General features: G+C 40.1%; 1 protein-coding gene across 1 annotated transcript in view; it reads right to left on the bottom strand.

Moving 5' to 3' along the window:
• The window catches only part of LOC110931900 (subtilisin-like protease SBT3), a 46775-nt gene extending 23097 nt beyond the window's left edge, over positions 1 to 23678 (bottom strand). Inside the window, exon 1 of the mRNA XM_035988098.1 lies at positions 22637 to 23678. Within this exon, the coding sequence (XP_035843991.1) occupies positions 22637 to 23678 (1042 nt within the window). The remainder of the gene's footprint in view (positions 1 to 22636) is intronic.
• Positions 23679 to 24519: the final 841 nt, after the last annotated feature.

Here is a 24519-nt window from a genome sequence, read left to right as displayed (position 1 = left end):
TACAAGAAAACCACCAAAAACGGGTGCAAAACCAAGTGTCCAAACACACCAAGAACTTGAACAACCCGGTTTTAAACAAGGTAAAGAGCCAAGCTCTGATACCAATTGTAGGTCCCTTGTCGGAGGATGACGAACCTCAAACCTTGTTATACTAACCCACTAGCGAGTGCGGAATCCAAGCTAGCAAGCAAACCGGGATGAGACAAGTATGAAGCACAACACACAAGGTTCACCGATTAACACCAATGTATTAATACGTATGAAGGTTTCGGTTACAAGTACAATGTTTACAAATCTAACTTGCAAACTCTCAAGTGTGTGTGTGTGGTTCGGACAGAATGCTCTCAGCTCTATCTTTTTGTCTGTCTCTCTAAGTGTCTCTATGTCTAAGTGAAACACAACACACTGCATGGGTATTTATACCCAGCCCATGATGTCTGGTCCGAAGGATCCGATAGATGGTCCGAAGGATCATCTATCGATGACAAAGCACTCGAAGGATCAGCAGGGACCTCGAAAGATCACCTTTCGAGATCTATCATTCGAAACATATCTTTCGATGAGATCGAAGGATCCACATTATCCTTCGATCTCTTATCCTTCGACACAGAACATCTTTCAACATTTTACAAACTGTTGTCCAAGTCAAACCGGAGGATGGTTTACTTGGTCAACTTACAACACTAATCTGGACATCGTTTACATCGTGACCGAATACAGACAAAGTACAGACACAAGTGCACCAACAAACTCCCCCTTGGCTGTAGCTTTGTCTTTATCTTCTATAGTTGTAGACTCGTCTCGAACTTCGATGGTCTTTGGTCTTCGAGTTCTCAAAACTCTGATGTCCTTTCAAGTCTTCAACGTCGGAGGATCTTCAAAGTCTTCACGTATTGAAAGCAGAGAGTGTATCAACAAACTACCCGTATCATGTAGGAAGTGTGTTGACAAACTCCCCCTTAACATGAGCTCCCCCTTGAGTTATGTTCGTGAATGACTTGATCTTTATGAAGTGAGATCCTTGTGGTGTTGATGGTGGCCAGCGGCAACTCGATCATCTTCATCTTTTGAGCGCCTTCTCCTCGTGTCTTCATTCCAAAGCTTATCATCGACCATGTTCTCCTAGCCTTTAGAATCTGCACATGCAAGAAATCTAGACGCGTAATGAGAACAACTGCTTGGAATAGTTAATATAACCAAATGACACACGAATGACCATGTCATAATCAAACACCGTCCGACAGTTTGAAAGTTTAATAAATTTGTCAATTTTAGTTTTAACTTTCAAAACTTGCAAATTTTGACCGTTTATGAAGATTTAGTCAAATCGGTTTTCGTTCAGGTTTCAGGTAACGAAGACTTGAGTTCCAACATCGTACGATCGAAAATAAGGTAGAAATAAAATCTTTTTGGCTTTTACAAAGTTTATATTAAAACACGCCTAAAATCTTTTTGGTATTTTTGAAATTAAAAGACAACAATTTAAAAATCCTTTGAATGTTATCAAACGACATCACCGCTAATGTCGTGCTGATATGCACCAAACGACGAAACTGTTTAAAGGAAAGCAATAAAAGTTAAGCAGTAAATAAATAAATATATACAAACATTCTTTTTGCGAGTTTCGAGGGTAAGAGAATCATATCAGTGTACGGTCATGCCAAAACACTCTTGTTGTTCAGTTAGTTAACATTAAGATAAGCATCCTATAACAATTATCGGTATTGTTGTCCACTTAAGCTCAACTTATCAGATGTAATCATGGCGAGAGGATACGTTAAGGTATGATTTATACTTACCGACCGGTGTTCATCCACATCACGACACATTCCCGTATCAAGGTATGCACGAGAGTTCATCTTACCGGTGAGTATACCGATTATCATCTGTTTGACCGTATATGATGTGAGATACTCACTTATTTTGATTTGAAAACAAGTCCTATGTGATATAATCACTTATTGAAGAGGAACTTGATTTTCATATGCATGAGGGCACAGGTGCAAGTCCGCGAACAGGTCAGTACTTCCGTACAGCAGAGAGACGAACTTGACACCCGGATAAATGTGATGTTTTATCACTTATTTGATTTGGACATGTGATTGTTTATCACTTATTGAGGTCGAATGCAGTATGTAATATGTACACGTATGTATAGTATCATGGAAGATCTAGACTTGCGTCCCCGTTATTTTTCGGTAAAAGATACAACCATGATACCCAGATGATAAGCAGCATAAAGACCGAATATCTCAGAACCTCGGCAATCTATCAAACGAAATTTCGGTACTAAGACCATATGCCAATGAATGGTTCCCACCTGGTCTTCAGTCGATTTAATATTTATATCACCCTGCACACTTTAAATGATTGTGAGCCTACCGATACATCTTATATAGAGCTGCTTATCGTTTTTCATTTAAGGTTTAAAGAGGTTTGGATAGACCACTGATGTACTATCATTTTCTCTTTTGCTCGCCAGGAAACTCATTTTTGTTTTTCTATTGTTTTTGTGTTTTTGAAATTTTTCGATGTTTTTGGATTTTCCGATTTTTGCATTTACTCCCCCTAAAATCAATAAACTAAGATAAATTTAAAAGACACAAAGATATTTACAAAAATGATTTTCCGATGTTGGTTTTACTCTTGCTTGACCTTAATGCCGTTTACCAATAATAAAAAGTCAAATCTTGATTTGTCAAATGCTTTGGTAAATAAGTCGGCACGTTGGTCATCGGTGTGGACCTTAACAACATCGATTAGCCTTTTCTCAAAGCAATCACGTATGAAGTGATATTTGATTTCGATGTGTTTGGTCTTTGAGTGCTGCACAGGATTTCTAGTGATATCTAAAGCAGCAGAATTATCAACGTAAATAGGAGTAGTTAGGAATTCAAAACCGTAGTCCCGCATTTGTTGTTGGATCCAAAGAACTTGGGAGCAACAACTTGAGGCAGCAATGTATTCAGCTTCGCATGTTGATGTAGCGACACACGTCTGCTTCTTGCACTGCCATGTGACTAGGCGATTTCCTAAGAACTGACATCCAGCCGTTGTGGATTTACCGTCGATTTTGCATCCGCCAAAATCAGAATCACTGAAAGCTACCAATTCAAAGTTATTATCCCTAGGGTACCACAGACCGGTGTCAGGGTACGCCTTCAAATAACGAAAAATCCTTTTGACAGCTGCAAGATGTGAGGCCTTCGGGTTAACTTGATATCTGGCAAGCAGGCACGTTGGGTACATTATGTCTGGCCTTGATGCTGTGAGGTACATAAGGGATCCGATCATTGCGCGATAGTTTGAGGGGCTAACAGCTTCTCCCTTCTAGTCAGGAGTAATTCCGTGATTTGTTGGCAATGGGGTACCAATGGGCGTTGCATCAGACATCTGGAACCGGCTCAAGATGTCACCAACATATTTAGTCTGATGAATGAATATCCCAGACTCTGTTTGTTGTACTTGTAGGCCCAAGAAGAAGGTCATTTCCCCCATAGCACTCATCTCGAATTTATCCTGCATAATGCGCTCGAATTCCCTACACAAGACATCATTAGTAGAACCAAAAATAATATCATCAACGTATACCTGGACCAGAAGAAGATCTCCATCTTGTTCTTTGATGAAAAGAGTACAGTCGATAAGACCTCTACGAAAACCGTTCTCCAGCAGATAGTGTGATAAGGTTGCATACCAAGCTCGCGGTGCTTGATGTAGACCATAGAGAGCTTTGTTGAGCAACCAAACCCGATCGGGATGGATAGGATCTTCAAAACCTGGAGGCTGTTCGACATATACCTCTTCTTCAACCACACCATGTAAGAATGCACTTTTCACGTCCATCTGATAAACCTTGAACCCTTTGAAGGACGCATAGGCTAGAAAGATTCGAATTGCTTCGAGACGTGCAACGGGTGCATACACTTCGTTGTAGTCGATCCCTTCAATCTGACGAAAACCTTGAACGACTAAACGTGCTTTGTTTCGGATAACAACTCCGCGGTCATCCTTTTTGCATTTGAAAACCCAACGGGTACCAATCTTCTTGTATCCAGCAGGTTTCTCTACTAGTTTCCAGACACCCAGCTTCTGGAATTGTTGCAGTTCTTCCTGCATTGCTTCAACCCAAGCATTATCCTTCAAGGCTTCTTTCCACGTTCTTGGTTCTTCTTGTGAGACATAACACGCGAAGGACCAATCATTTTGTTGCCCGGATTCTCGAATAGCTGCATACAAGCCTGCATTGTTGTTGTTTCGCAACATGTTTCTTGTTTGAACGCCACTTTGCACATTTCCAATGATGTTTTGTTGAGGATGGGTATTATGAATCCTTGTTTCTGGATTATCTGGAACTGGAACATTTATACCCAGGTTGTTGAGATTAAGATCAACAACCAATTCAAGGCCCGGAATTGACGAAGAGGATGATGCAGTAGCCTCAGCTGTTCTATGGGCATCCACTGGAGGTGTACCCTCTGAAGTACCATGAACTGCTGTTGTTGGAGCTTCTTGATCTGCATCTAGAAATTCATCATCCTCTGAAGATTCGTTCAATTCGTTTGCATCATGAAAATCCTCATTGTTGAGAGTATTATTGTTCACCGAAGAAGATGGTTCTTGATTAACAAGAATTGGACGAACCACCGGTGAAACTGTTGCATTGTCACTCTCGAAAAACATCCTAGCCGCAGCATTTTCTTCAACGGCTTCAACGTTGATCGAATTGAAGAAGTCATCGTACTCAAACATCCAAGGTTGACCCGGATTTTTGACTGGCAAGGTGTGCCTTTGTACTCTGACCTCAGACCATTCCTCGACCCTTTTAGTCTCTAGATTCCAGACTCGTAAGTTAGGGGTGGCATACCCAAGAAAGTAGCCATCAATAGCTTTTGCCCCAAACTTTCCATTAGGATCGATGATTGTGCATGGAGCTCCAAACGGTTCTAGATAAGACAAATCTGGTTTCCGTTTTTGAAGAAGCTCAAAGCAGGTCTTGTTGTGCCTTTTGACTGTAAGGACTCTGTTCAATGTGTAACATGCAGAGGCCACAGCTTCAGTCCAGAATGGAATGGGCAACTGTGACTCTACTAACATTGTCCTAGCAGTCTCGATCAATATGCGGTTCTTACGTTCAGCGACACCATTCTGTTGAGGAGTATAAGCTGCACTAAACTCATGTAGAATACCCTTTGAAGTGCAGAACTCCGCCATGGAATGATTTTTAAATTCAGTACCATTGTTGCTACGTATCCGTCTAACCTTCAACTTATACAAATTCTCAATCTGAATGATCAAGTTTTTGATAATGCCAAAGGTTTCACTCTTGTGTGCCATGAACGCTACCCAAGAAAATCTAGAATAATCATCTGTAATCACGAGGCAGTATTGATCACCCCGAATACTCTTGTGCTTGGCAGGACCGAACAAATCCATGTGCAAACGTTCAAGAGGAACTGCCACCGTGTTGATCTTCTTTGTAGGGTGCTTCTTCTTTGTTTGCTTTCCTTTCTGGCACGAAACACAGACGTCTTGAAGATGGAAATTTTTGAGAGGAACTCCATTCACCAATTCATTTGAAACCAAATGATTCATTTTGCGTAAGTGAATGTGACCCATTCGTCTGTGCCAAGAGATAGTGTCTTTTTCTGTGGCTTTGGAAACGAAACAAGTTGCTTGTGCAGACGTAGTAATAGCTTGGCTCATGTCAAGGACGTACAAATCATTTATCCTTGGAGCCGACAAGAGAATCCATTCTTTTGGAATTTTGAAGCCCGGCTTCAGCACATAACATCCATTAGCGTCAAAGTGTACTGAGAACTGCTTGTCACAGATTTGAGAAACACTAAGAAGATTGTGATCAAGTTGGTGCACAAAGTTGATCTTGTCAAAGCTGACAATCCCGTTGGATATCATTCCTTCACCCGTTATATATCCACCTTTATCTCTAGCAAAAGCAACATAACCTCCTCTAATAGATTTAACGTCGTAGAGAAGCTTCATGTCGCCTGTCATGTGCCTGGATGCCCCACTATCAACAATCCAATGACTACTGACAGTTCCTCCTGGAACACCCTGCACATGAACTCAAATGAATTAGTTGGAGATGGGGACCCAAGCCATTGTGGTCTTGGGTCTTCCATTTTCATCAATGACAATAACTTCTTGTCTTTGATGGTTGGTGAATTGTGATGGTCCCCCTGATTCAGTAACCGATTTAGGTTTCCAGGTCTGTTTTGTTTTACCAGTGTCTTTCTTTAAAATTTTAACTTCTGAATTGTTTGAAGTTGTAGAATTTTCTGGTTTTACAGCAACAGATTGTTTTTGAACCACATCGGTTTTAATTGCTTTTTCAATCTTCTTGACCTGTTGGCGTTTCTGTTTCTTCTCCCTTTCTTTTGCAAGGCGGGGATCTTGTTTTACAGAAACAGATCGCTTACGGTCATTGTGGTCACGGGGAACATCAACCTTTTCTTTTTGCTTATGAAGATATGGACAATTTCGAATAATATGTCCAATTGTTCCACATTCAAAACATGATCTTCGTTCTACAAACCCCGAAGTATCATGTGATCGCTTAGCCGATGATGTTGAACTTTGTGAACCCGAGGTACTAGGCTGTGAACTGTTTTGTTCATTTCTTTTCAAAACAGTAGCTTTCTTGACAAAATCTAAGTTAGATTTATTTTCAAAAGTCTCAATTTTATCCGTTCCCGTCGATTTCACAAAGTTAACATTTTTCTTCTTCTTTTGATTCGGCTTCTTTTGGACTTGAGCCGGTGATTTTCCTTTAGGCTTGGTGTGATTTTGCTGTTTTGGCACTGTTGGTAAATTCTTGTTGCCAAATTGTTTTTGAATTTCAGCCTTTGGAATAGGAGGACACTGTGTAACTGTAACACGTGGTCCTGTCTTTCCCAAAAACTTACTTGTCGAATTTTCAAAGACTTTACAGATTAAGGATTGATTAACATTCTTAATGGGAAAATCTTTGTCTGAGTAAATTTTATCATCACCAACTAGAGTGTACAACAAATTCACACTCTCCGGCTCTTCTGCAGATGAGGACTCAGTTGCAACAGTCTTAGCGGGTTGAGCAGGAGGATCACATAGAATATGATTCTCAAGAGGTATGTCCTCATTTTTGGTTACCGCATCAGACTTTGCTGGGACAGTATCATCAGATTCATCAACAGAAGAATCAGCATCCTCAATCACAACTGGAGGATCTTGATTCTGTTCAGCACTTACAAATGTATCTGCTGACACATCTGAATCTGAGGATACTTCCTTTTGGTATCCGAGTCCTGCAGCAAACTCCTTAACATCTAGAGGCACAGAAGGTTCAAATAACACTCTGTCCTCCTCATCTGGCATGGCATCATAATGGTGTCTCACAGGAGGTGGACATTTCTTATATCCCAAGCACGTCATGTCCCTTTTCTCCTTTTGGACATCAATGATGTGATCCAACACATAGCTAGAACTCAAATAGCTATCCAGCTTGAGTTGGATTGCCTCACTTTCCGTTTTTACACAGACCATTTCTTTTTGCATTGTCTCAAGACGAGAGATATACAAATTAATGTCCGTTTGTTTTCTGGAAACCATTTTAGTCAATTCAGTTTTATCTTTCTTTAATGTCTCAATCATTGACTTAAATTCTTTTTCATGGTTTTCGTAAAACATGTTGGCTTCTGTGCATTTGGAAAGGTCCACAGTCAATTTCTGATTGTGGAGAAAAGTCACATCATACTTTTCTTGCAAAGCGTCATGCTTACTTTGCAAGTCACTCAAATTCTCATTCACAGTAGTATGTTTGTCTTGCAAGTCAAACAAACTAGCTTGTAAAGCATCATGTTTGTCTTGCAACTCAGACATACTTTTCTCCATATCAGCACATCTAGCATGCAACCTAGTACATTCATCACAATTAACAGCAGTGGGTTCATCGACACATACCTGACTTGATGAACCGTCGACATTAGCCATAAAGGCTGAATGGAGAGACGACGAAGTATAAGCAGCTTGATCCACCAGGATAGATCTTCTTTGAGCTTCTGCTGCAGCTTCCTCCAAAAGTTCATCAATATCTGCATCGATTGTTGCATTTGATGTCTCACCCACATGATCATCACCAGAATTGGATGATTCTTCATCAACACTCCTGCTGTACCCAGAAGAGTCTTCATCTTCAGATGATTCACCACCACTGGCAGAAGATTCTCCACCACTGGCGTGAACTAGCTTCTTCACAACTTGAGCAAAACAAGCTGTTCCATCGGGAGCATCACCACCCAACTGGATTGACCAGTCACAACCTTCATCCACCTGAACCGCAAGTGCCCGGTTGGTTTGGTTGTTGACGGGTACCAATGTACGATCATTGTTTCTGTTCTGCTGGTTGCCTTGGTTTCTGAAGGGGTTTTGATTCCCGTGCTGTGCTGGCTTTGTACATTCCCGTTTAAAGTGACCCCGTTCACCACAGTTGAAGCACTTTACAGCCTGCTTATCGAACCCATACTTGGTGTCTCGCTTACTTTCCAAGCTGGTTCTGCCAGTACTTTCAATCCAATCCTTTGCTCTTCTCACAGCACTCGCAAAGGCCCACTTGATGTCCATCAAGTCCATCTCTTCTTTATCAATCTGCCTGTAATCTTCTTGTGTCAGATTAATGTTGCCAATCTGACCTTCTATTAACCCACAGTACGCGCTCACTACAGTGTTAAGCAGCTCCATGTGTTCCTTAGCTACTTCTACACTGATTTTAGAGAAGCTTGACGTGTCGAGCTGTACGGTACCTGGCTTTGATTGTTGACCAGCAGATGATGTTCCTCCATAACATGCACGTTGTGTTTGAGCAGGAGGAGGAGGAGGAGGTGGCTGTATTGGATTTCCATACATGTCTGTGGTAGGAGGTGGCTTTACAGGAACTTGCACCGGATTGCCATACATATCTGTGCTAGTGACAAACGCTGTTTGCAAAGGAGCATGTGGACCTGTTCTTGCAGACGAAGTATTGGAAGTTCCACAATACATTTCAGGATTTTGTGGCAATGGAACTCTCTTCGCCTTTAATGTTTCCTCCTGATCCTTGTTTTCCAGAAGCTGCACGAAGTCGTTGATATTTGTAGTTTTCAACACTCCGTTATACTTCAGGATTTCCAAGAAACTACTCCATTGGGGAGGCAAAGCATCAGCAAACTTTTTCACCACTTCCGCTTGAGTCGTTGTCACACCAAAATTATTCAACTCAGTAAGCAAATGATAAAACCGACTTGTCATGTCTCCCAAAGACTCCTTATCTAAGCACGTGAAACAGTCGAATTCTTTCTTGAGCAGATCATGACGCAATTGACGTGTTGCTTCATTCCCTACTCCCCTGGTTTTCAAACCGTCCCACAACTTCTTTGTAGTCTTGAAGCTGACAAACTGATGATAGATGTCTTTGCTTAACGCCTGAGTGAGAATGGCGTAGGCTTTCTTTTCCAGATCATATATTTTCTTTTGATCTTCTGGAAGATCGGCAAAACTAGCAGTTGTTGAAGCGGCGACTTCGATAGCTTGATCAAAATCTGTGGTGAAACGTATCCACAGCTCTGTATTTTGACCCAAAACATATGTACGGAATCTATCAGCCCAACCCGGATACTCGTTTAAATGCATCAGCTTTGGAGGTCGATTCAAACTTCCTGTTTCGCTTTCGCTCAGTAAGATACTTTGGATACTCGGAGTTTGATTCGATACCAATGCCCATTGATTTCCCTGAGAAGATGTCGATACCGGAGACTCGGCCCATGAAGGCGATAGACTTGTAGACGTGTATTTTCCACTGTCTGGCGCCGGTGTACCCCACCATGAGGGAGTGACACCAGAACTGGTATATTTTCCACTGTCTGGGGCAGGATTCCACCAATTCGGATTCATGATTGATAAGCAAAATAAATGCTAAGTGAATATTCCGAAAGATCACACACAGCCGAAGGATCCTGTTCGAAAGATCTGAAATCACAGAAACTTGTTAACAATAAACAGACCACAATCGAAAGATCAAATCTTGTTCGAAGGATCAACAGTGCTCGAAAGATCACTGTTGAATCTCGAGCAATGATTTCGAAAGATTCAAGAACTCGAAGGATTCACACTTTGAAAGATCCTTATCTTTCGAGTTAAATCCTTATCTTTCGGACACCTGTCTTTCGAATAGATTCCTTGATCGAAAGATATGTTTCAGACTTCGAAGGATGGGTCGAAGGATGACAATCTTTCGAGCCTTCCTTGATCGAAAGATAGTCTTTCGATGTCGAAAGATATCTTTCGAGAGATTCTGACACACTGACGCTGATGTGACAGGTTGGTGAAAAGGTGATGGGTTGGTAAGTCAACTTTCGGCAAGACGGTATGTGCAGGCCTAACTTTCCCACCAACTTTGAAAAGGTTGCCCAAAAAGGATAACCTTATCCTAAAACCAGTCACCGGAACTTTAACCGGAATTTTCGCCGGAAAACACAAAGACACTTAAAAACAACTTTTTAAGTTACCCAACCCAACCTTGAACACTCCCGAAGGTTTAGAAACCGTTTTTCAGTTTAAAAGTACAAGAAAACCACCAAAAACGGGTGCAAAACCAAGTGTCCAAACACACCAAGAACTTGAACAACCCGGTTTTAAACAAGGTAAAGAGCCAAGCTCTGATACCAATTGTAGGTCCCTTGTCGGAGGATGACGAACCTCAAACCTTGTTATACTAACCCACTAGCGAGTGCGGAATCCAAGCTAGCAAGCAAACCGGGATGAGACAAGTATGAAGCACAACACACAAGGTTCACCGATTAACACCAATGTATTAATACGTATGAAGGTTTCGGTTACAAGTACAATGTTTACAAATCTAACTTGCAAACTCTCAAGTGTGTGTGTGTGGTTCGGACAGAATGCTCTCAGCTCTATCTTTTTGTCTGTCTCTCTAAGTGTCTCTATGTCTAAGTGAAACACAACACACTGCATGGGTATTTATACCCAGCCCATGATGTCTGGTCCGAAGGATCCGATAGATGGTCCGAAGGATCATCTATCGATGACAAAGCACTCGAAGGATCAGCAGGGACCTCGAAAGATCACCTTTCGAGATCTATCATTCGAAACATATCTTTCGATGAGATCGAAGGATCCACATTATCCTTCGATCTCTTATCCTTCGACACAGAACATCTTTCAACATTTTACAAACTGTTGTCCAAGTCAAACCGGAGGATGGTTTACTTGGTCAACTTACAACACTAATCAGGACATCGTTTACATCGTGACCGAATACAGACAAAGTACAGACACAAGTGCACCAACAAACTCCCCCTTGGCTGTAGCTTTGTCTTTATCTTCTATAGTTGTAGACTCGTCTCGAACTTCGATGGTCTTTGGTCTTCGAGTTCTCAAAACTCTGATGTCCTTTCAAGTCTTCAACGTCGGAGGATCTTCAAAGTCTTCACGTATTGAAAGCAGAGAGTGTATCAACAAACTACGCGTATCATGTAGGAAGTGTGTTGACAAACTCCCCCTTAACATGAGCTCCCCCTTGAGTTATGCTCGTGAATGACTTGATCTTTATGAAGTGAGATCCTTGTGGTGTTGATGGTGGCCAGCGGCAACTCGATCATCTTCATCTTTTGAGCGCCTTCTCCTCGTGTCTTCATTCCAAAGCTTATCATCGACCATGTTCTCCTAGCCTTTAGAATCTGCACATGCAAGAAATCTAAACGCGTAATGAGAACAACTGCTTGGAATAGTTAATATAACCAAATGACACACGAATGACCATGTCATAATCAAACACCGTCCGACAGTTTGAAAGTTTAATAAATTTGTCAATTTTAGTTTTAACTTTCAAAACTTGCAAATTTTGACCGTTTATGAAGATTTAGTCAAATCGGTTTTCGTTCAGGTTTCAGGTAACGAAGACTTGAGTTCCAACATCGTACGATCGAAAATAAGGTAGAAATAAAATCTTTTTGGCTTTTACAAAGTTTATATTAAAACACGCCTAAAATCTTTTTGGTATTTTTGAAATTAAAAGACAACAATTTAAAAATCCTTTGAATGTTATCAAACGACATCACCGCTAATGTCGTGCTGATATGCACCAAACGACGAAACTGTTTAAAGGAAAGCAATAAAAGTTAAGCAGTAAATAAATAAATATATACAAACATTCTTTTTGCGAGTTTCGAGGGTAAGAGAATCATATCAGTGTACGGTCATGCCAAAACACTCTTGTTGTTCAGTTAGTTAACATTAAGATAAGCATCCTATAACAATTATCGGTATTGTTGTCCACTTAAGCTCAACTTATCAGATGTAATCATGGCGAGAGGATACGTTAAGGTATGATTTATACTTACCGACCGGTGTTCATCCACATCACGACACATTCCCGTATCAAGGTATGCACGAGAGTTCATCTTACCGGTGAGTATACCGATTATCATCTGTTTGACCGTATATGATGTGAGATACTCACTTATTTTGATTTGAAAACAAGTCCTATGTGATATAATCACTTATTGAAGAGGAACTTGATTTTCATATGCATGAGGGCACAGGTGCAAGTCCGCGAACAGGTCAGTACTTCCGTACAGCAGAGAGACGAACTTGACACCCGGATAAATGTGATGTTTTATCACTTATTTGATTTGGACATGTGATTGTTTATCACTTATTGAGGTCGAATGCAGTATGTAATATGTACACGTATGTATAGTATCATGGAAGATCTAGACTTGCGTCCCCGTTATTTTTCGGTAAAAGATACAACCATGATACCCAGATGATAAGCAGCATAAAGACCGAATATCTCAGAACCTCGGCAATCTATCAAACGAAATTTCGGTACTAAGACCATATGCCAATGAATGGTTCCCACCTGGTCTTCAGTCGATTTAATATTTATATCACCCTGCACACTTTAAATGATTGTGAGCCTACCGATACATCTTATATAGAGCTGCTTATCGTTTTTCATTTAAGGTTTAAAGAGGTTTGGATAGACCACTGATGTACTATCATTTTCTCTTTTGCTCGCCAGGAAACTCATTTTTGTTTTTCTATTGTTTTTGTGTTTTTGAAATTTTTCGATGTTTTTGGATTTTCCGATTTTTGCATTTACTCCCCCTAAAATCAATAAACTAAGATAAATTTAAAAGACACAAAGATATTTACAAAAATGATTTTCCGATGTTGGTTTTACTCTTGCTTGACCTTAATGCCGTTTACCAATAATAAAAAGTCAAATCTTGATTTGTCAAATGCTTTGGTAAATAAGTCGGCACGTTGGTCATCGGTGTGGACCTTAACAACATCGATTAGCCTTTTCTCAAAGCAATCACGTATGAAGTGATATTTGATTTCGATGTGTTTGGTCTTTGAGTGCTGCACAGGATTTCTAGTGATATCTAAAGCAGCAGAATTATCAACGTAAATAGGAGTAGTTAGGAATTCAAAACCGTAGTCCCGCATTTGTTGTTGGATCCAAAGAACTTGGGAGCAACAACTTGAGGCAGCAATGTATTCAGCTTCGCATGTTGATGTAGCGACACACGTCTGCTTCTTGCACTGCCATGTGACTAGGCGATTTCCTAAGAACTGACATCCAGCCGTTGTGGATTTACCGTCGATTTTGCATCCGCCAAAATCAGAATCACTGAAAGCTACCAATTCAAAGTTATTATCCCTAGGGTACCACAGACCGGTGTCAGGGTACGCCTTCAAATAACGAAAAATCCTTTTGACAGCTGCAAGATGTGAGGCCTTCGGGTTAACTTGATATCTGGCAAGCAGGCACGTTGGGTACATTATGTCTGGCCTTGATGCTGTGAGGTACATAAGGGATCCGATCATTGCGCGATAGTTTGAGGGGCTAACAGCTTCTCCCTTCAAGTCAGGAGTAATTCCGTGATTTGTTGGCAATGGGGTACCAATGGGCGTTGCATCAGACATCTGGAACCGGCTCAAGATGTCACCAACATATTTAGTCTGATGAATGAATATCCCAGACTCTGTTTGTTGTACTTGTAGGCCCAAGAAGAAGGTCATTTCCCCCATAGCACTCATCTCGAATTTATCCTGCATAATGCGCTCGAATTCCCTACACAAGACATCATTAGTAGAACCAAAAATAATATCATCAACGTATACCTGGACCAGAAGAAGATCTCCATCTTGTTCTTTGATGAAAAGAGTACAGTCGATAAGACCTCTACGAAAACCGTTCTCCAGCAGATAGTGTGATAAGGTTGCATACCAAGCTCGCGGTGCTTGATGTAGACCATAGAGAGCTTTGTTGAGCAACCAAACCCGATCGGGATGGATAGGATCTTCAAAACCTGGAGGCTGTTCGACATATACCTCTTCTTCAACCACACCATGTAAGAATGCACTTTTCACGTCCATCTGATAAACCTTGAACCCTTTGAAGGACGCATAGGCTAGAAAGATTCGAATTGCTTCGAGACGTGCAACGGGTGCATACACTTCGTTGTAGTCGATCCCTTCAATCTGACGAAAACCTTGAACGACTAAACGTGCTTTGTTTCGGATAACAACTCCGCGGTCATCCTTTTTGCATTTGAAAACCCAACGGGTACCAATCTTCTTGTATCCAGCAGGTTTCTCTACTAGTTTCCAGACACCCAGCTTCTGGAATTGTTGCAGTTCTTCCTGCATTGCTTCAACCCAAGCATTATCCTTCAAGGCTTCTTTCCACGTTCTTGGTTCTTCTTGTGAGACATAACACGCGAAGGACCAATCATTTTGTTGCCCGGATTCTCGAATAGCTGCATACAAGCCTGCATTGTTGTTGTTTCGCAACATGTTTCTTGTTTGAACGCCACTTTGCACATTTCCAATGATGTTTTGTTGAGGATGGGTATTATGAATCCTTGTTTCTGGATTATCTGGAACTGGAACATTTATACCCAGGTTGTTGAGATTAAGATCAACAACCAATTCAAGGCCCGGAATTGACGAAGAGGATGATGCAGTAGCCTCAGCTGTTCTATGGGCATCCACTGGAGGTGTACCCTCTGAAGTACCATGAACTGTTGTTGTTGGAGCTTCTTGATCTGCATCTAGAAATTCATCATCCTCGGAAGATTCGTTCAATTCGTTTGCATCATGAAAATCCTCATTGTTGAGAGTATTATTGTTCACCGAAGAAGATGGTTCTTGATTAACAAGAATTGGACGAACCACCGGTGAAACTGTTGCATTGTCACTCTCGAAAAACATCCTAGCCGCAGCATTTTCTTCAACGGCTTCAACGTTGATCGAATTGAAGAAGTCATCGTACTCAAACATCCAAGGTTGACCCGGATTTTTGACTGGCAAGGTGTGCCTTTGTACTCTGACCTCAGACCATTCCTCGACCCTTTTAGTCTCTAGATTCCAGACTCGTAAGTTAGGGGTGGCATACCCAAGAAAGTAGCCATCAATAGCTTTTGCCCCAAACTTTCCATTAGGATCGATGATTGTGCATGGAGCTCCAAACGGTTCTAGATAAGACAAATCTGGTTTCCGTTTTTGAAGAAGCTCAAAGCAGGTCTTGTTGTGCCTTTTGACTGTAAGGACTCTGTTCAATGTGTAACATGCAGAGGCCACAGCTTCAGTCCAGAATGGAATGGGCAACTGTGACTCTACTAACATTGTCCTAGCAGTCTCGATCAATGTGCGGTTCTTACGTTCAGCGACACCATTTTGTTGAGGAGTATAAGCTGCACTAAACTCATGTAGAATACCCTTTGAAGTGCAGAACTCCGCCATGGAATGATTTTTAAATTCAGTACCATTGTTGCTACGTATCCGTCTAACCTTCAACTTATACAAATTCTCAATCTGAATGATCAAGTTTTTGATAATGCCAAAGGTTTCACTCTTGTGTGCCATGAACGCTACCCAAGAAAATCTAGAATAATCATCTGTAATCACGAGGCAGTATTGATCACCCCGAATACTCTTGTGCTTGACAGGACCGAACAAATCCATGTGCAAACGTTCAAGAGGAACTGCCACCGTGTTGATCTTCTTTGTAGGGTGCTTCTTCTTTGTTTGCTTTCCTTTCTGGCACGAAACACAGACGTCTTGAAGATGGAAATTTTTGAGAGGAACTCCATTCACCAATTCATTTGAAACCAAATGATTCATTTTGCGTAAGTGAATGTGACCCATTCGTCTGTGCCAAGAGATAGTGTCTTTTTCTGTGGCTTTGGAAACGAAACAAGTTGCTTGTGCAGACGTAGTAATAGCTTGGCTCATGTCAAGGACGTACAAATCATTTATCCTTGGAGCCGACAAGAGAATCCATTCTTTTGGAATTTTGAAGCCCGGCTTCAGCACATAACATCCATTAGCGTCAAAGTGTACTGAGAACTGCTTGTCACAGATTTGAGAAACACTAAGAAGATCGTGTGTCAGGTCCTCTTGAGGAAAAGTATGCAACTTGTGGAGCTGGTTTAACACCCAACAATGTTTCACCATACTTAACGCTAATACTTGCATTTTTCGTGTTGATTATGTACTTTTTTAACAAATCTCCTACCTTCGGTTTGAGTACGACATACGGTAGATTGAAATCTTTTGGCCGGAGAAAGTTACTGTCGTCTGAAATGAAGATAGCTCCGGCAGCTCCACTAGTTTCTAATTCAGTTTGTGACATTCCATCACAGAAAATGTACTTGCCTTGAACATCTTTGGGATCAAGAGAACCATCATGACAAGCTCCTTTGCTTTTATTTCCATATCCATAGTAAATAGGAACCCTTTCTATCAATAGATTCTGGGGGAAAACAGATTTCCCAATTAGGGTTCCATAGTTTTCATCATCTGGCGAACATCAGTAAAAAAAAAAATCTCAATTTTTAATAGGCTCTCACTATTTGCACACCAAGTCAGGCTATCTGCACAATTAGGGTTTGCATACGCTGCGTATTGATCAATACGCAGCGTATAGGGTTACCGGAATACGCTGCGTATTGGTCACTACGCAGCGTATGTAGGTGGTAGGTACACGACCAGACAGTCAAACCTAGTACCATGTCAAATCAGTCTAACATAGGGTGCGTATTGATCAATACGCAGCGTATGTCAGACTGATTTGACACTGATACGATGTTGTCCAGTGCACGTGAATAAAGTAATACGGTGAGTAGAGAGCAACACGCTGCGTATGGAAGTGTCAGATGAAAGTCTATTTATCCCTCCATTCATATCTGTTACCCATCAAATTCAATTCAATATACCGTGCTTTCTTTTTCATCTTCTTCTTCAGTAAAGAATTGTTAGTTTTTTGTTCAATCTTGTTAAAATGTCATCATTTTGGAAGGATAATTATTTCGGTAATCGCTATTTTAACGACACATGGGGAGCAAATGCTGCCAATGAGGAGGAGGTTGTGTCTGGAGTTTCTGTTGATCAAAAAACACAGTTGCCAGACTTGAACAAGACTCCCACTCCACCTGTTGATGAACCAAATTACCCGGCGCATCAAGTGTATCCAGATTACGGATACGGGTATGAATCTCCGTACGTGCAACCAAGTGGATACGGTGCTGAGAATGCACCTGTTGATGAACCATATTATCCGACGCAGCAATCGTATCCGGGTTACAGGATATACGGGGATGAAGGTAGATACGGAAGTTACAGTGGATACAGTGGTGAAGGTGGTTACAGTGGATACGGGGGTGAAGGTGGTTACAGTGGATACGGGGGTGAAGGTGGATACACCAGTGGATAAAGGGGTGCAGTTGGATACAGTGGATACGATAGATATGGGGGTGAAGGTGGTTACAGTGGATACGGGGGTGAAGGTGTATACAGTGGATATGATAGATCCGGGGGTGAAGGTGGATACGGTGGATACGGAGGCTACGGTGGATACGAAGAACATGGTGGATATGGTTATGAGCCCCGTAACACATCACTTTATGAACCATCTACCCCGGGCAATCCGTTTCAAATAAATGAGGTATCACATTAAAATAATAATTATTATTGTTATTATTATTGTTGTTATTATTGTTAAAATACTCTAATTATTATTATTATTATTATTATTATTATTATTATTATTATTATTATTATTATTATTATTATTATTATTGTTATTATTGTTAAAATACTATAATTATAATAATAATAATAATTATTATTATTATTATTATTGTTAAAAATACTATAATATCAAAAATAGTTCCTGAAGTTTCGAAAATTGTCATAAATGGTCCCTGAAGTTTTGAAAATTGATACAAATGGTCCCTGAAGTTTTGAAAATTGACACAAATGGTCCCTGAAGTTTTGAAAATTGTCATAAATGGTCCCTGAAGTTTCGAAAATTGACACAAATGGTCCCTGAAGTTTTGAAAATTGACACAAATGGTCCCTGAAGTTTCGAAAATTGACACAAATGGTCCTTGAAGTTTCGAAAATTATAATTATAATAATTTTTATTATTATTATTGTTAAAAGACTATAATTATAATAATAATAATAATAATAATAATTATTATTATTATTATTATTATTATTATTATTATTATTATTAGAGTTATTATTATTATTAACGTAACTTTTTTTATTATTATTATTATTATTATTATTAGAGTTATTATTATTATTATTATTATTATTATTATTATTATTATTATTATTATTATTATTATTATTAGAGTTATTATTATTATTAACGTAACTTTTTTTTAGCGTTTCATGTCTCTAACTGATTTGAAGAATTGGGTACAAGAAACGGGAAAGGAGTATGGTTGATCAAAAAATATTGGCGGTACTACTGGGATGGTATGGCTTGTGTAGTTCCTGAAGTTTCGAAAATTGTCATAAATGGTCCCTGAAGTTTTGAAAATTGACACAAATGGTCCCTGAAGTTTTGAAAATTGAACAAATGGTCCCTGAAGTTTTGAAAATTGTCATAAATGGTCCCTAAAGTTTCGAAAATTGACACAAATGGTCCCTGAAGTTTTGAAAATTGACACAAATGGTCCCTGAAGTTTCGAAAATTGACACAAATGGTCCTTGAAGTTTCGAAAATTATAATTATAATAATTATTATTATTATTGTTAAAAGACTATAATTATAATAATAATAATAATAATAATTATTATTATTATTATTAGAGTTATTATTATTATTAACGTAACTTTTATTATTATTATTATTATTATTATTATTAGAGTTATTATTATTATTAACGTAACTTTTTTTTAGCGTTTCATGTCTCTAACTGATTTGAAGAATTGGGTACAAGAAACGGGAAAGGAGTATGGTTACGTAATTGTTACCCGCCGATCAGAAAATATTGGCGGTACTACTGGGATGGTATAGCTTGTGTGCGACCGTAGTGGTGAGCACCGTAGTAAAGCAACAGTTAGGAAAGCTGGTAGCAAAAAAAATCGGTTGCCCATTTTCATTACTCGCCATACGGGACGTGATGAATGACACGTGGGAGTTAAAAGTGGACTGTGCGAACCATAACCACGAACCTACGACGAGTCTGTTGGGCCACGCTTTTGTGCGAAGATTTACTAAAGCCGAATACAAGCTAGTGGAGCAGCTAACTGCTCAAAACATGGAGCCACGTATCATATTTCAAACCCTAAGAAAGCAGTTCCCCGACAGCCTGCACGTTCAGAAAGACGTGCAAAATGCGGTACAAAAAATTAGAGCGACAATAATGGACGGAAAGAATCCTATTCAGGCACTGGAAAGCCTGCTGCATGACCGCCGATTCATTTACGACACCCGACAGGATCCCAAAACAGATGTCATAACAGATATTTTCTTTGTTCATCCTTATTCAATCACTATGTGGCGTGCATTCCCGCACGTGATGTTGATCGACGCAACCTACAAAACAAACCTCTACAACATGCCATTTGTCCAGGTTGTGGGTAGGACGTCGTCTGGGAAGTCTTTTTGTATCGCACATGCCGTTATTTGTAAAGAACGAAGAGGTAACTACGTGTGGGTGCTTGAGCGGATCAAGTCAATATTGCATGAATGTATGATGCCGCGTGTGATAGTCACGGATAGGGAGCTTGCCCTAATTAATGCATGTTCTAAAGTATTTCCGAACACAACCAGGCTTCTATGCCACTTTCACATCCAACAAAATATAGCTAGACAGTGCAAGAAAGGGTTCGATAAAGAAGATTGGGGGAAATTTATGTCGTTAAAATATAAAACGACGAACTTAGTCGACGCTCGTTAGGGACCTACGCGACTTACGGTTCGACTTCGACTAAATAATAAAAAAAATATAATTTAACGACGACGATCTTAGTTTTGACGCTCGTAAGGCGCGTACGGTCCTAACGAGCATCGAAACTAAGTTTTGACGGGTTGGCGCAGTACTTCGCCTCCGCGCATCACCGACAGGAGCGCGGAATTCTATTCGGCGACGCCTACGTGACCAAGATAGCCCATTCGTTGGGCTATCATCCGGAGGACGACCGCGGCCGTGTAGGCCCGTCGACACAGCCAAAGCGGATGGGGATGAACACAATAAACGGGATGCAAATTACCAAAGACTTTCCATGCGGGAAGCGGTTAAAGAAACTGGACGGCACGCAATACGAGCTTACACAACTGCCAGAAGAGTTCCCTCTGTTTTATCCCCCGCACGATCCGGAGCCGCCGGAGCCGTATGAGCCGGCCGTCGTTCTTCCGCAGCCACCACAGCCGCGTGGACCACCCGGGGAGCCTCAGTTCCCACGCCATGTTTGGCCCGTCCTGACCCGTCACATCAGCGGCTGCTTCGATACGTTGAAAGAAACAACTATCTGTTAGAGTGGGTGGCTGCGGCGCTGCAACAGCAGCGACAGCATGACGGGTTACCTCCACTACACTTCATTGCGGATGCAGACTGGGATCAGCATCAGCAGCAGCAGCAGCATCAGGAGCAGCAGCAGTAGTATTTTATCATTTTGTTATGTATGGACAAACTTTGTTATGTATTTTGTTATGTATATATCAAACTTCGGTGTAAACGGTTTCACATATTTTGAAATATATATATCAAACTTTGTTATATTTTGAAATTCAAGCAGGTTATATAAAATTCTGGCAGGTTATTTAAAATGTTTTGTTGTATAGATAAACTTCTGGAAGTTTTAAAATTCAGGAAGGTAATATACGCTGCGTATTGACCAATACGCAGCGTATATAAAACTGGTAAACTTTTGATTCTTCAAACCAACCAAAATGACCCCAATTTTGTTGAAGTTTAATATACGCTGCGTATTGACCAATACGCAGCCTATTAATTAACTTGTGTATATAATGCTTTAAGTTTCTAATACTACCAGCTCCTAGTAGGAGGATAAACTGGTTAAGGCGTTGCGGTTCTAAACGAGAGGTCATGAGTTCGATTCTTGGCAAGGGCGGTTCTTTAAAGAAGACCCCCTTTTTACCCATTTTTGACATATTTACACTTTGGTCCCTGCAGTTTCAGTTTTTATAAAAATAGTCCCTCAGTTTCAGTTTTTACAAAAGTAGTCCCTGACAGGGACCATTTGTGCCAATTTATGAAACATCAGGGACCTATTTTGTAGAAATTGAAACATCATGGACAAAATTGTAAATATATCAAAAAAGGGACCATTTTTGTCAATTTTTAAAAGAGCAGGGACCATTTGTGTAAAACTCAATACGTTGCGTATTGATCAATACGCATCGTAGAGAAACCTTGTTTTCTGTGCAATGATTGGTTATCAGGCACTCACTGAGATCTAGGGTTTATCTACGCTGCATATTGGTCAATACGCAACGTATTTGGTTAACCCTATACGCTGCGTATTGACCAATACGCAGTGTAGATAAACCCTAATTTTGCTAGGGTTTGGTGTGCCAATAGGCACACTCTTTTAATAACATTTGGATTGAAATGTTCAGAAAAGAAAAAAATTAAAGCAGTGTTTTTGTAAGTTATTGGACAAGAAAAAAAAAAGATTTATGATGTTGATTCCCTTCTGACTACAAGTACCATCCTGAGATACGCTTATTGAAGCCGATAATCAGGTACTTCAGTGATCCGGATTTGGGCCGCTCGTATGTTATGTTTATTAGTTTATTTGGGTCGAACAATTATGTTTTATGTTTTATTTTGCTTGTTTCTAATTGGGCCAAAGGCCATAAACATTGGGTCATTAACTTAGAGTCCATTAGGTTTAAGTTTGGTTTAGTTGGGCATGATTATGAACAGGTGCCTGTCTGTATGGGATAACCGTACAAACGCTTATTAAGGGATCGACATACCCTTTCATGGAACGACGTCTCCTTCTACACACAAACCTCTTCAACAAGTATTTAAGGGTTTGAAGTCTCATTGTAACCGTACAGTTTCAAGTTCAAGTTTAAGTTTATCAAGTTTGGGTTTCATATTTTCGGTTAGTTATAATTATAATTTTCGGTTTATTGTTTTTGGTTAATCATGAAGTTGTGTGATTTATGTTGTGATTACAATGTCTTTGTTATCATCTTTCTTCTGGGTCCGATTGGTTGGTCCTGGGAACCCGTTAACCGTGATACCAACACTTATAAGTTTCCTAAACCACCTTCAAATAAAAAGAATTAACTCACCTGGCGTAACATAAGCGGCGAAATCTCGGTCTATTGTTCCTGCACCAACAGTGGTGATCCATGGAGCTCCATTTAGCATAGTGTACGGATGAGGGCCAGCATTACCAGCTGAGCAAGATACAAAAATCCCCTTTTCCATAGCTGCAAATGCTCCAATCGCGATAGGGTTTCGGTAAAACCTTGTCTCGATGAACCCTAACGACAAGGACATTAGATCAACACCGTCTTCTATTGCTTGATCCATTCCAGCTAGTGTATCACTTGCTGCAGCATCATACGAGTTGTCCAAGAATATCACCTTGTACATGGCTAACAGTGCTTTTGGTGCCATTCCAGTAGCTGTTCCCTTGGCATAACCGAAATAATCAGCAGACTGTACTCGATTACCAGCCGCTGTCGAAGATGTATGTGTTCCATGTCCTTCATAATCTCTAGGCGAATCATAGTCATCTGTGGTTGAAATGTTTTCCTTTCGATGCTTCATCCCCTGGCTAAATGAACGCGCACCTATAATCTTTTTATTACAGAAGTTTTCGGCTTCACAAGCTCCACGCCATCTAGAAGGTACATCAGACATTCCTTTGTCAATGAAACTCTCACTTTCTGGCCAAATTCCGGTGTCTAGTATGCCAATAATCATATCTTCACCGAAACCTGAAATTGGCCACAACCCAGCATGTTTCCTTAGTCCCAAAAACTTAGGCGTATGCGTCGTGTGAAGTTGTCCAAGTTGATCCTCAAATGTTACAAGATGGCCTGACATCTTTTCAAGCCGCTCGAGTTGCGATTTTGTGAGCACTGCACTGAAACCGTCCATCACATGGTTATATGTGTAGAGATGCTTTGCAGGTTCTTCATCTGATAATGAGGAAAGTAAAGACGTGTACCAATTGTGGTGATTAGAGAAGGGTGATGGCATCATTGATTTGTCCATGAGAACAATGTAAGGTTGATAGTCATCTGATGAAGATGATCTTGTAATTGGTATGACTGTCAGAGTGAAAATAAAAAAGAAGAAACGAAGATTCATAGATTGTGTCATTTGGATCGAATATGTTGTGAAGTTACAACAAAGATATGTAACGTATATAGTCCAGGTTGCCGAACGGTTGATGCCATTTCTAGAAATGTTGTGTTTTAACATGATTCAGCATGGAACATTGTTACTTAGAACATATCAATAACAAAGCTTCAAGTCTAGACTTATGTGTATGGACAGTTCGATAAGTTGTATTCTGGAGATGCAAACCATGATATTAAGAAAACACTGGACAAACATATATGTAGAGAATTGTATATCAAGACAAAAAAACGATCTCAACTAAGAGAAAAGAATATATAAGTAGATGATACTTACGTCAAACAACAAAACAAAATATACATATTTACACGATTATAATCTCATTACTATACTGTAGACAAGTAAAAATATATAAATTATCACACTTATAATTTGGTTAATAATTATTCAAGCAGGCCTAGTCATGGGTCATAAAGCTAAGTAGTGGAAGTATGGTTTGAGTCGGTCTTTTTATTTTATGTTTGTTTACTTGGGTATATGTTGATTTATTAAAATGTTTTCAATATCTTTTCATGCACGTGGGTATTCAAGTTTGAAGAAGTCTGGGTCAGCAACTGATATCTGGCAACACTCTTTTTGATTAAGTCTTTAGTTACTTTATTTCTTTTGTATGCAACTTATTTGAGAGTATCAATAAGAAAAAGCTTCTTTGAGTCCTATACTGTTTCTCTGCATGCATTTGTGAGCTGTCCCTTTCTAGTTCTTAGAGCACCGGGGGCAGTGCTTTATTATATCACGGAAAGCAACTATAACGCGTGGAACTATTGATTTTCCCACCGCCACTCCTCACATCAAGAGTGTT

The sequence above is a fragment of the Helianthus annuus genome, chromosome 3 (assembly GCF_002127325.2).
Source record: "Helianthus annuus cultivar XRQ/B chromosome 3, HanXRQr2.0-SUNRISE, whole genome shotgun sequence".
NCBI classification, from domain to species: Eukaryota; Viridiplantae; Streptophyta; class Magnoliopsida; order Asterales; family Asteraceae; genus Helianthus; species Helianthus annuus.
This window is presented reverse-complemented; position numbering and strand designations above follow the sequence as displayed.